A 12,090-nucleotide genomic window follows, 5' to 3' on the forward strand; every position below is an offset into this window, starting at 1 on the left:
TTTTCGGTTATTTTTTTCCGGTTTTCTCGGTTTAATTGGCTTATCGGTTTTTTTGCTCATCCCTACATGGACCTTGCAAATTTTACCCTACTTTTTGTGATCGTATTTTGTTTTTAAAAAATAAATTTTGTGATGATCTTCATAGCATTAAAAATTTTGTATCCTGTAAACACGTGAAGAACTCCAAAGAGATGTCTTCTTCTTGAGAAAATTTGATCTCATTTGATTTAGTTTTTGAATTTGAATTATTTCACTCAATTTAATTTAAACTTTGGATGAGACTTTGTTAATAATATTATATCATTATTATCTAATAAAATCTTTTGAATTTAAAACTTATAAAAATCTATGGATTATTTTGTGTTTAATTTTTAAAATTAATTAAAAATAATATGATAGTATGATTGTAATGGTAATTAAAATTTTGATACCATATAAAAAATATTTTAATTTAAAGTGAAATTACTAAATGAGAATTAAACTAGTGATAGTTTTATATCACTAATTGGAAAGAAAAATACACATGCAAGAAGCATATATGTGGATTGCCATCAATAATTTTTTTTTTAAAGAGAATAATCTAGTTGGAGAAATTATATTATTGAGTTATTAATAAATCATCCATTGATATTTTCAAACATAATAAATCATATCTATTTATAAACGGTTGAATTCGAATTAACAATTATATTTGATATTAAAAATCAAATTACTATTGAGACATATATTTGAGTATTTATCCGTAATTCAAGAATAAATAAAAATATTAATTAATAATTTATTTTATTTTTCACGAAGATCATTTACCGAGAAAGTTTCTCTGTTTGTTTCTGCGTTTCAAAAGTATTTTTAAAAAAATTTAAATTTTTTTTATTTTTTTCTTTGCTTCAAATTAATATTTTTTTAGTGTTTTAAGATCATTTTGATACGCTGATATCAAAAATAATTTTAAAAAAATAAAAAAAATATCATTTTAATAATTTTCCGAACAAAAAAGACTTTAAAAAACAAATATAATTACACTCTAAACAGGCAAACATAGGAAAAAAAAAACATTCCTCATTTAGATGTGACTCGCAACATATTGTAAACATTTCCAAGAAGGATTGATTAAACTATATGTATTTTTCCCATTTTATAATTTGATTTCGAAAAGAGTTAAGATTATGCAAGGGATGAGTACGTAAATTCCCTGGTTCCACAGAAGCCTCCGAGTTCGTAGAAAGAAAAGGAAAGGAAACAAAAATTACCAAAAATAATGTAAAGACACGGAAATCGAGTGAATTGATTGAACTGTGGTACGGACGTTAGATAGCATTCTCTCCTCTCCACTCAGGGACCCGCATCATCACACCATCCTCGAAATTTCCCTCCTCTCTTCTTCCTCCTCCTCCTCCTCCAATCCAAAAACCATTCCATTTATATAATACAACAACAAACTCGATTAATCTGACAAATTGAATTATTATTAACACAAAAAATAACTAATCATGAGTGTCAAGGTACCGGCGGCGAGAACACGTGTAGGAAAGTACGAGTTAGGCAAGACCATTGGTGAAGGTAGCTTCGCCAAGGTCAAGGTCGCTAAAAATGTTCAGACCGGTGATGTTGTTGCCATTAAAATTCTCGACCGTGATCAAGTCCTCCGTCACAAGATGGTCGAACAGGTTCTGATAATTAACGCTAATCTCTTATCAACTTCTGTTCTGTCACTTTCTGTACCGTGGGAATAGCAATATTCTAATTATGATGATTTATTAATTTTGAATCAATGATTAAGAGAACTGCTTGCGTTGTTTTTCTTTTATATATATAATTTTTGTTGGCAGTTAAAAAGAGAAATATCAACAATGAAGCTGATTAAACATCCAAATGTCATCAAAATCTTTGAGGTACTTGCGATTTTTAATATAAAAAAGGGATATATTTCTTGAGATTTTTATATGTATGCAACTGATTTTACTAAAACTACTTGCACATATTTATAGGTCATGGCAAGTAAAACTAAGATCTACATTGTCATTGAGTTTGTTGACGGAGGAGAGCTCTTTGACAAAATTGTAAGAAGATAATTTTTTTTTCTCTTTTGAGTTAATTCCTCTAATTTATTATTACTTTTCGCATTTCCCATTTTCTTGTGCATTGATGTTTTTAATTTGTCAGCACTGACCACGTAATTAATATTTGATTGTTTCCTTGCTCCTAGGCTAAGCACGGGAGACTTAAAGAGGACGAAGCCAGGAGATATTTCCAGCAGCTTATTAAAGCCGTGGATTACTGCCACAGTAGAGGCGTTTTCCATAGAGATTTGAAGGTTTTCCTAAATGCCTTGCATGATTTCCTATGTTCATTTTCCTGATGATTGGCGGGTGTGTTCAGAAATATGTGTACCTACACACACACACACACACACTTGATTCTGGCCTCGTTCAACCAGGAGTTTACTTGTTAATCATTAATGGCTACTCTGCATTTGTGCAGCCTGAGAACCTTCTTCTTGATTCACGCGGTGTTCTTAAAGTTTCGGATTTTGGATTGAGTGCGCTGTCACAACAATTGCGGGTAAGCCTTATCGGATTATTGCTTACATCCTATCCTGTACGTTTATGTCGACAGGAGCAGCTTTCTCTAGGTGGATTGAGTTTTTTAAGAAGTGTGTTATTTGATACTTGGATTTATTGCGTATTTCCCAACATTTATTTGATGAAAATTAATACACAACGTTCTGTATATGAAGACACTGGCCCCTTTCTCATGAATTATCGAAACTGATTACTATTTAAAAGCTTACTGCTGGGAATTGATCGTTTCTGCAATATAAAGCAATGAAGGCAAACCTTTTCCTCTGTTTTTCTAATTTTAGGGTGATGGGCTACTTCACACTGCCTGTGGAACACCAAATTATGTCGCACCTGAGGTATTTTACCTTTAATTTGGTGGAATTAGAATTATCAGATAATACATTTCTCTGGTACTATGTTGATTGCATATGTTATTGTTCTTTCCAGGTTCTCAGAGACCAAGGTTATGATGGCACAGCATCCGATGTATGGTCCTGTGGGGTCATTCTCTATGTTCTTATGGCTGGATTCTTACCTTTTTCCGAGTCAAGTCTTGTGGTTTTGTACAGAAAAGTAAGTAAATTAACCCTTCTCTTTTTCACGTTTTTTAATTTTAGACCTTCCATATGCATACCAATGCATGTCAGAAAGTAATTTCAGATCTGCAGAGCTGATTTCACATTTCCATCGTGGTTTTCATCTGGTGCAAAGAAACTGATAAAGCGCATTCTTGACCCAAAACCTCTTACAGTGAGATCTAGATCCCTCTCTTTGTTGGATGTACATTAAATTTACTCATTCGTTTTGAGTTTGCTTCTGGACCTGTTATTAGTGTGGTTAGAGAATCAGCGTATAAAGTACCGAATGCGGTACTTGATGGCTATGTTCTTGTCTCAATCGTATGCTCATAATCACTAATAGTATGATTGCATCTTCCACAGAGGATAACAGTTTCTGAAATTTTAGAAGATGAATGGTTCAAGAAAGGATACAAGCCACCGCAATTCGAGCAGGAAGAGGATGTAAATATAGATGATGTTGATGCTGTTTTTAATGACTCAAAGGTAAGAATTTTGATCACAAAAGCTAGCTAATTTACCTTAGACAAGGCGTCAAAATAATGTCTTGCTACCGAACTTCTGCAGACCCTTTAAGGATGGGCATTCAAAATCAAGATTGTCAAAAACGTTTTTTTAACATGACACGAAAAATGTAATAAAAACTCGGATCGTAAAATCGTAAAATCATAAATTTTTTTTAACTAATTATATATTAATAATTCTAGTCAAGAAATTAAATTATATTAAAATTTGATAAAATAAATCAACAAAATTATAATCAATGAGTGATCTAAATACAATGAGAGAGATAATATGAAACTATGAATCAATAAATTAATAACATGGAGAAATAAAAAGTCTCAAAATAAAATTTCTCAGTACAGGAGAATCACTGAAAGGTAAGAAGCACACATAAATCTAGTGACAACCTGGTTGTTCCCATCACAATAAATCTTGATAGATTCCTTTTGAGTTGCAAGTTAATGAGTTTAAATTAGTAATTAACTAAGATAAATTCAATAATGAAATAAATCCCTAAACAATGTCTAATACACTAGAAAAAATTCAAATTAAAAATAATTATTTAAAATAAAATAAAATAAATAAAATAATTAAATAAATCTTCATGTTAAAATTCTCTTACTCACTCTATTTGACCTGAAACTTTACTACAATATATGTTTATTAATAACAAATAAGCCTTGGAAAAAACTTCAATAGCATCATAAGTCGGTGTAAATGTTTTTAGATGGAGGAGTAAAATTGCAAAACAGTGTTCCAGTTTTTTTTTTCAAGAAAAAGGCTTTATAGCTTCTTTTAATAAAGCCAGGTAAAAAGAACATAACGATTTGTTTTTGAGATACTCTATTAAATGATTCTTGCTTGAATATAAATACTAGGATTTTGCCACGTTGCGTGTGAATTTAGTCCGTATTCTGAAAGCCTTATCTTCCAAGTGCCGACTCAGCACTCAGCAGTTCACTTTTACAGCGAAATCGGTCCGATTGTACGAGTCAGACCAATTTTGAGCGAGTTTGACCGGGTTTGACCGATTTTACTGATTTTCGAGCTTTTAACCCGATTTTACATGTTTTATATGTTTTTTACGAGTCAAAACGTGTTTTTGATAACATTGTTCAGAATGTTTAATCCCGTATGTTCAATTCTCGGCACTAGACTTTGTTGGGGTTTTGTTTGTGTCCATGATGTCGTGGGGGCAATGTCGGGGTGCTGGCAAGCTTTTCTTGCCTCTTGAGAGGTATGTGTTGTTGGGAAGGAAAACGTTTAGGGTTTAATAATAAAATTATATTTAAGGTTCAGGAGTAGCTACCTAGTATTATAGTTACTAGGAACCTATGGTCTGCGAGAGTCTGGGTGTTGTGTAAGGGGAAGATGCATCACCCCTAGTGCATCCTACTTCAAGTAAGTTGCATTGTTGTTTAATTGTTTTTCTAGGTCAAATTTTTATTCGTTGGTCTCGTCTACGATTCAAGGTAGATCTCCTTTCATGAGAGAGTCTCTTTCTTATCGGGTTAAATCTTAACCGTTCTAAGGTCTGAATTTTAGCATCGCATTTATTTTGCACTTTGTATCTTTAATATCTGAAGGTGTACTCTATTGCGTAGTTTTACACCTCATGGGTATTAAAGTCTACACCTAAACCCTATGAAATAAAAAAATGATTAGTAAAGAGTTTTTGACTTTTTGGCCAAATCCAATGGATAATCATAAACTGGTTATAATATCTATTTTTTTTTTGCTTTTTAAAACATGAAAAAGATGCAATTTTTATGAAAATATACTTGGAAAACTTTTTAGGATTTGGCCGTATGCATGGAAACAAAAAAAATTTTATTTGTTTTATTTGTTTTTTTAAAGGGAAATTAATTTAAAAGTTTTGATATTTTTTTAGAATTTTTTTGAAGTTGTTCAGAAATATTCTAGAGAAAATCGAGTATTTTAATATTGGGTCAGTATCTTACTGTGTAAATATATGGCCCGATATTATAAAAAATTGATAGAAAAACATGCAAGAAAATCACAAATTTTTTGAAAGGATTTTTGAATTTTTTTTTGTTTTTTTATAAAAAAATATTATGATAATATTTATTAATATATTATTATTATTATATATAGCGCTGGGTCGAGCTCAACATGGTTGAGCTTAAATTAGCCTGAAAGATTTGGGCCAAAATCAGCCCAATAGATCTTTTGTTTTTTTGGTGGGTTGGACCCGACCCAACCACTTGGGCTAGGCTAGCACGGGTTCAGCCCAAAATGGGGGTTAATTATTTTTCCCTCTCCTCCATATAGAATGAATTCTGCATGCAGAAAGGAGGGGGGAAATGAGAAGGAGGGAAGAAGGAAAGGGGAGCGACCTAGCATGGTGGACGTGGCTGGCTGACATGGGAGGACGACATGAGGCTAACGGTTGCAACGGTAAAGGCATGTGGCAGAGGGAGAGAGAAGAAGAAGGAAGAGGGTGTCTGCAGAGAATAGAGAGACTGGCGGTGGCTCCTGATGGCCAGCTGGTGATTGAGCTAGCTACTTGTGGTGGAGTTGGTGGCAGACAAGCTGGTGGTTGAGATTGTTGGTGGCTAGGACGATAGAGAGAGGGGGGACTGGTTTTTGGCCGACTTTGGACCAAAGTTTCTTGGTGCTCAGACCATGAAATCCACCCCTATTTATAGGGGGTGGAAGAGGGCAATCTTGTCTTTACATGGGAGAAATTTCAGCCCTTGATTCAGCTGAGAAGGATCTCAACTGTTGGCTTAAAGTAATACCATGAACTGTCAAATTTGACAGTTAAAGGCCATATGAGTGTCAATAGGCCTGAACAGACCATACCTGGTTATAGAGAAATGTCAGTGATCATTTGGTTTAGGTGTTGTCAAATTTGATGGAGATATGAAGAATTAAATGCACCTAAAAAGTAGATATCTGGATATGAAGAATTAAATGCACCTAAAAAGTAGATATCTGGGCAACTTTTTCGGGTAATAATGAGAAAGATAATGAAATAGTAACCAGACGACGCTTTGTCTGGTTCCTTTTTTTTGCCACAGTTCAATTTAGTCCTTCACCTTTCAATGTATGTTAATTGCACCCTTAATGGACCTTAAACTTTTGATTTCATACAATTAAGTCCCTAGAAAACTTCAATTTTAACCCTGGAGTTCTACGCCTTTTTCATTTTGGTCCTTAATCTCAGATTTATGCATTTTGGCCCTCAATTGACCATTAAACTTTTAATTTTCTTCAATTTCACCTCCGGTTTTGTCAATTGGGTCCTCATAGTTCGACACCTTTTACAAAATGGTCCTTGGCTGTAAAAATCCAGAAATGAGTTATGACCCATTGCAAATCAACAATGAATTCAACCTGAAATGGCAATACATTACCAGAACGAGTTCTAATTTTAGTTATTTACTTTGCAGGAACATCTTGTGACAGAAAGGAAGGTGAAACCAGTGTCAATTAATGCTTTCGAGCTTATTTCTAAAACACAAGGATTTAGCCTTGATAATTTGTTCGGGAAGCAGGCAGTACGTATAATTAGATTTCTTTCATCACTTTGGTCATTGCATATAAAATTTGCAATTCGTTGTGCCACTAATGTGAAAGTGATGTATTATGGTGGCAAAATTTTGTAAAAGCAATGGTTTGCCAAGGCAATATCTATGCACAGACCATTTCTATTTTCTTTCTTTCTTTGTTGAAGAGTCTTCAGCTTTTGGCCCTTAGTTTGAATTAGTCCTGACCCAACCCTTGTGATCCTTCTTTCTAACGAAGCTAAAACTCGCAATGGCTACCTAAATGCTTCTCTTAGCCTCTCTATGTTTGTTCTAGGGTGTTGTGAAACGAGAAACCCATATTGCTTCTCATAGCCCAGCAAATGAAATCATGTCTAGAATTGAGGAAGCTGCAAAGCCTCTGGGCTTTAATGTCGATAAACGAAACTACAAGGTAATGGTTTCTTTCTTTTGCCATGCCCCCCCGTTTTTAAACCAACACATCTACTTAAACTTCTAGGTTTTATATTTATGATTCTGTTTTTGAAATTGAATGGTTTTATTTCCAAACTAATTCCAGATGAAGTTGAAAGGTGACAAAAGTGGGAGGAAGGGCCAACTCTCCGTAGCTACTGAGGTAACATTGAGTTGATCCATGGTGCTTGTAAGATACCTTTGAATCCCTTCAGATTAATGAAGTCGAAAATCATTTTTAATGTGTGAATTAAGAATAATGTTTTTCCTTGCTCTGACGTCCCTATCAGAACCATGTAGGGACGCAATGGTTGTGCATTAATTCAAATACTTGATACAGCATATATATGGAAGTTGACAACTTGTTTCTTTTGGACTTTCAGGTGTTTGAGGTAGCTCCTTCTTTGCACATGGTGGAGCTGCGGAAAATTGGTGGCGATACGCTTGAGTTTCACAAGGTACGTCAGCATTCTAATTTGGATATCTCAAAAAAAAAAAAAAAAACATCCTTCTGTTTTGGATGCATTCGTTTTCGAAGGATGGAAGAGTTTCAATGCGCTAAGTTTGTGGTTGGCTAATATCGTATGCATTTCTCTCATCATGTGGCAGTTCTACAAGAGCTTCTCGTCAGGTTTAAAGGATGTAGTCTGGAAATCTGATCAAACTATAGAAGGATTAAGGTAAACTCTCTGTGCCTCTACTCTGCACGTATGCATGAGTCTCTTATGAAGTGCACATAATTAACTCACGATTCTCTTGTGCAGGCCATAGCAGAACTTTTCCTACTGGGTCCATTCCTTTATTCTTGATATTTGTTTTAGATCATTGCACATCAAATTTGAGAGTATATATGTGCAATGTGAAAGCTTTGAACGGTTGGCGTGGTGGTTTCAACTAATATGTGGTACAATGGAAGAAATGGAATTAGATTGTGTTTGTTATGTTGGGAGAGAATGCCTTTACTTGTAATCTAAGACAGTTTATTTTAATATTTAGATACATTTTAAAAATATATTTGACTTAAAAAACATATCAAATTACAAAACATCTAAAACAGAAGGCAAATATATTGTATCCCTTCTCATATTTTTCTATTCATAATAACGTTTTTGTCATTCTCAAGATAAATTTGCTTGCTTTTGAACCAGCAGTAATTTTGATTTTTCATACGGTGCATTAGTCAATATTAATTTGTTTGAGAGTATTTTTATATATTTAATATATTTATAAACAATAAAAGAACAAAAAATAACCTTGAGATAAAAAAAACCTAACACTATAGGATAGGGGTATAGTTGTTTTTTTTTTCTTTTTTAGAATACGAAAAGATTACATATATGACCTTAAGGACAAAAATTTAAGCAATTGAAGCAGGGGTATTGACATTTTTTTCTCACGGTTTTGTTTTGTAATTATTGGTTTGGTTGAGAGTAGTAACGTAATTTACCATTTAATTTATGATTTTTAAATGTAAAAAGTTGTTGGCGTTTGTCTAGCACACGCCAGCGCGTGGGAGACATTGTGCACTTTGGGCGGTGCATGCAATGTCTCCTGGTGGTATAAAAAAAGCTTTTGCCGTCTCATTTGATTCTCTTCTGTGTTCTCTTCCTTTATTTGTGGCACGTGACATCTAAAAGTAATCGGTTTGTCGTTAGTGTCCCTTCCTTTACCCCCTCCATTTCTCTCTCCTATCCCACAAAATCAACATTGGTCCTTATTGTTATGGTGTTTCAGATTCAGTCCATTTAGTTTTGATTTTTGACCTTTTTCTTTTTGTTAAAGTTTTATTTATTTTCGATTTAATTCTTTAATTCTAATTCGTATATGTAATTTTTTCAATTCGGTCCTTCTACTTTTGATTCCTTATTTTTTTGCTTTAATCTTTTGTCAAAGTTTTTATGGTTTTCATTTTTTTTTCTCATCAGGTTTTTGAGTTTTTTTTAATAAGAATATTCAATTTGATCTCTTTTCTTTTGATTTTTTTCTGTCCTTTTATCAAAGTTTTTATGTGGTCTTTAGTTTTATCCTTCAAATCGAGTTTATGTTTTTTGTTATTTTAATAATAATAATAAATATTAAATCATTCTAAATTCTAATTTAGAATAATAATAAATTCAAAGAAATTCTAAATTACATTTTTTAATAAATTCTAAATGAATATAAATTTGAATTCTATTCAAATAAAATAGAATAAAAAATCAAATATATAAAAATAATATATAAATTAAATGTATTATATAAATCTAAATGTATTAGATGTAGTCTATTAATTAAATATAATAGGTAATTAAATATAATAGGATATAGTAGATAGGCAATAGGAGTATAATAGGAATGATCCTAATAAAATATATGATGTAGCTATTCAGAAATAGAATTCAGGTAGTGCATGTCAATATTAACATGTCAATATTAAGACAAAAACAAATATATATATATATATATATAGATATAGTTGAATGTTAAAATTTTTCTATTCCAAGGAGAAAAAGTAGTAACAATAGTAGTTGATGGTGGTTATAATAATAATAATAATAATAATAGCAGTGGTGGTGGTGGTAATAATAATAATAATAATAGCCTTCAAATCAAGTTTATATTTTTTGTTATTTCAATAATAATAATAGTATTAATAATAACAATAATAGTAATGATACTAATCATACTACCAATAGTGGTACTAATGATGATAATAATAATAATAATAATAATAATAATAATAATATAGTGGTGGTGGTGGTGGTAGTGGTAGAGATAATAATGATAATAATAATAATAGTGATAGTAGCTGAGCCGGTTTAAGCTAAGAGCTATTTGGGCAACAACTCAAGGCTACCACTTAACAAAAGGTCCCAAGAATAAATAAGATATATTTGTCAATTATGATATATGAAATAAAGATTATCTTCAATTAACAAAAGACCACAACTACGAAATGAAGATTGTCCAAGACCCCACTTATCAAACATTCATAAAAAATAATAAAAAAATATTTCTTAAATATTTTAAAAGGCTCTATTTTGCTTAAGGCCTCTCATTCACCTTAAGCCGGTTCTGGGTAGTAGTACTAATGGTAATGATACTAATGGTAATGATACTAATAGTAATGGTAATTATAACAACAATAACAATAACAATAATAATGAAGCTGATAAAAAAATAACTAAAAAGGAAGGGGTTTCCTGTAGCCACATAGACAATTCACTATTTATTACAATAGTCAAGTGACGTCTATGACCTTCCCAAAAATAAAAGACATGCCTTAGAGCCAGGGATGTTTATGTATTTTTACACAACTTATTAGTCATTGTAGATTTCATTGGGGGTATTTTTGTCTATTCAATATTTTTAATAATAGTGAAATAACAAAAATTACCCCCAGGATAAAAGAATCAATATAACGGGAGCATGGGCATCTCAGTAGTTTTATTTTTTATATATAAATAGTCAAATTACACATGCGTCCTTAAATACAATAAATGTAAATAATTGGGTCAGGGGTATTGGGGTCTTTTTTTAGTCTCAATTTTTTTTGTTAATTGTAGGTTTGATTGAGGGTGATAATGTAATTTAACATTTAAATAATATTTTTAAACTTGAAAAAACTATTGGCACATTGGGGCCACTAAGCACTTTAGATGGTGCGTGCAGTGGCTCTTAATGGTCAAAAATAGACTTTCGCTATATAATTTTATTCCTCGTTGTCTCCTCTTCTATAAAAAAAATAAGCAATGTTGTCTTAGCCTTAATTCTTTTATATTTAAAAAAACTACTGGCGCATTGGGGCCACCAAGCACTTTGGATGGCGCATGCGGCAGCTCCCGATGGTCAAAAATAGGCTTCCGCTGTATAATTTTATTCCTCGCTGTCTCATTTTCCATTATGGCTAGCACATGTTGTCAAAAAATAAGCAATGTTGTTGTTATAACTCAATTTTGACTCATTTGCTTTTTAATCTAATTTTAAGGTGGTTAAGATTTGAAATTAAAATATCAGAGGCTTGAATGCAAAATTTGGAAACTTCAAGGACCAAATTGAGAAAGGGTCATGCTGGGCCAAAACATCACCGTGTCAAATAGGAACTGTTCTTCGTCTTCTTCTTTCGGCGCTGCAAATTTGCCTGAAAAGAAGGGAAAGAAATTGTGGAATGTCGGCATCCCAGTCCAACCAAAACACAAATTGCAAATCTTATCTTCATGAAAATTACTACCCAGGGAGATAAGGATCGAACCTCAGGTATCTAAGTCCCAGCAAAAAAACCAACACCTCCCTCCCAGCCATGCTTATCAAGAAAAGAGTCGTGCGCGGAGGGAGTACCAGGAATGTTCCTTATAAATACAGAGCTCTCTAGAGGAAAGAGGGGAGGGGGGAAAAGCCAGAAAAACCAAAAACCAAAAAACAGGAGGAAAATCCAGAAAAGCAAAAAACCCAAAAACAGATGGGAGGATCCAATTACAAAGGAAAAAAAGCAAAGAGTCATAT

General features: G+C 32.6%; 1 protein-coding gene across 1 annotated transcript; it reads left to right on the forward strand.

Moving 5' to 3' along the window:
- The first annotated feature begins 1,273 nt into the window (after positions 1 to 1,273).
- Positions 1,274 to 8,620, forward strand: LOC18096386 (CBL-interacting serine/threonine-protein kinase 9). The gene is made up of 15 exons (XM_024594991.2): positions 1,274 to 1,667; positions 1,830 to 1,892; positions 1,989 to 2,060; positions 2,207 to 2,314; positions 2,482 to 2,562; positions 2,864 to 2,917; positions 3,009 to 3,134; positions 3,222 to 3,311; positions 3,503 to 3,625; positions 7,060 to 7,167; positions 7,472 to 7,588; positions 7,715 to 7,771; positions 7,992 to 8,066; positions 8,218 to 8,288; positions 8,373 to 8,620. The coding sequence occupies exons 1-15, from the start codon at positions 1,491 to 1,493 to the stop codon at positions 8,377 to 8,379; spliced, it is 1,329 nt and encodes a 442-aa protein (XP_024450759.1). The 5' UTR covers positions 1,274 to 1,490; the 3' UTR covers positions 8,380 to 8,620.
- The last annotated feature ends 3,470 nt before the right edge of the window (positions 8,621 to 12,090 follow it).

This window comes from Populus trichocarpa, chromosome 2 (genome assembly GCF_000002775.5).
Source record: "Populus trichocarpa isolate Nisqually-1 chromosome 2, P.trichocarpa_v4.1, whole genome shotgun sequence".
Taxonomy (NCBI): Eukaryota; Viridiplantae; Streptophyta; class Magnoliopsida; order Malpighiales; family Salicaceae; genus Populus; species Populus trichocarpa.

Coding starts and splice junctions, on each gene's coding strand:
- LOC18096386 (XM_024594991.2), top strand. CDS start 1,491: ATGAGTGTCAAGGTACCGGCGGCGAGAACACGTGTAGGAAAGTACGAG. Junction 1,668..1,829: donor GTCACAAGATGGTCGAACAG/GTTCTGATAATT, acceptor TTTTGTTGGCAG/TTAAAAAGAGAAATATCAAC. Junction 7,772..7,991: donor AACTCTCCGTAGCTACTGAG/GTAACATTGAGT, acceptor TTGGACTTTCAG/GTGTTTGAGGTAGCTCCTTC.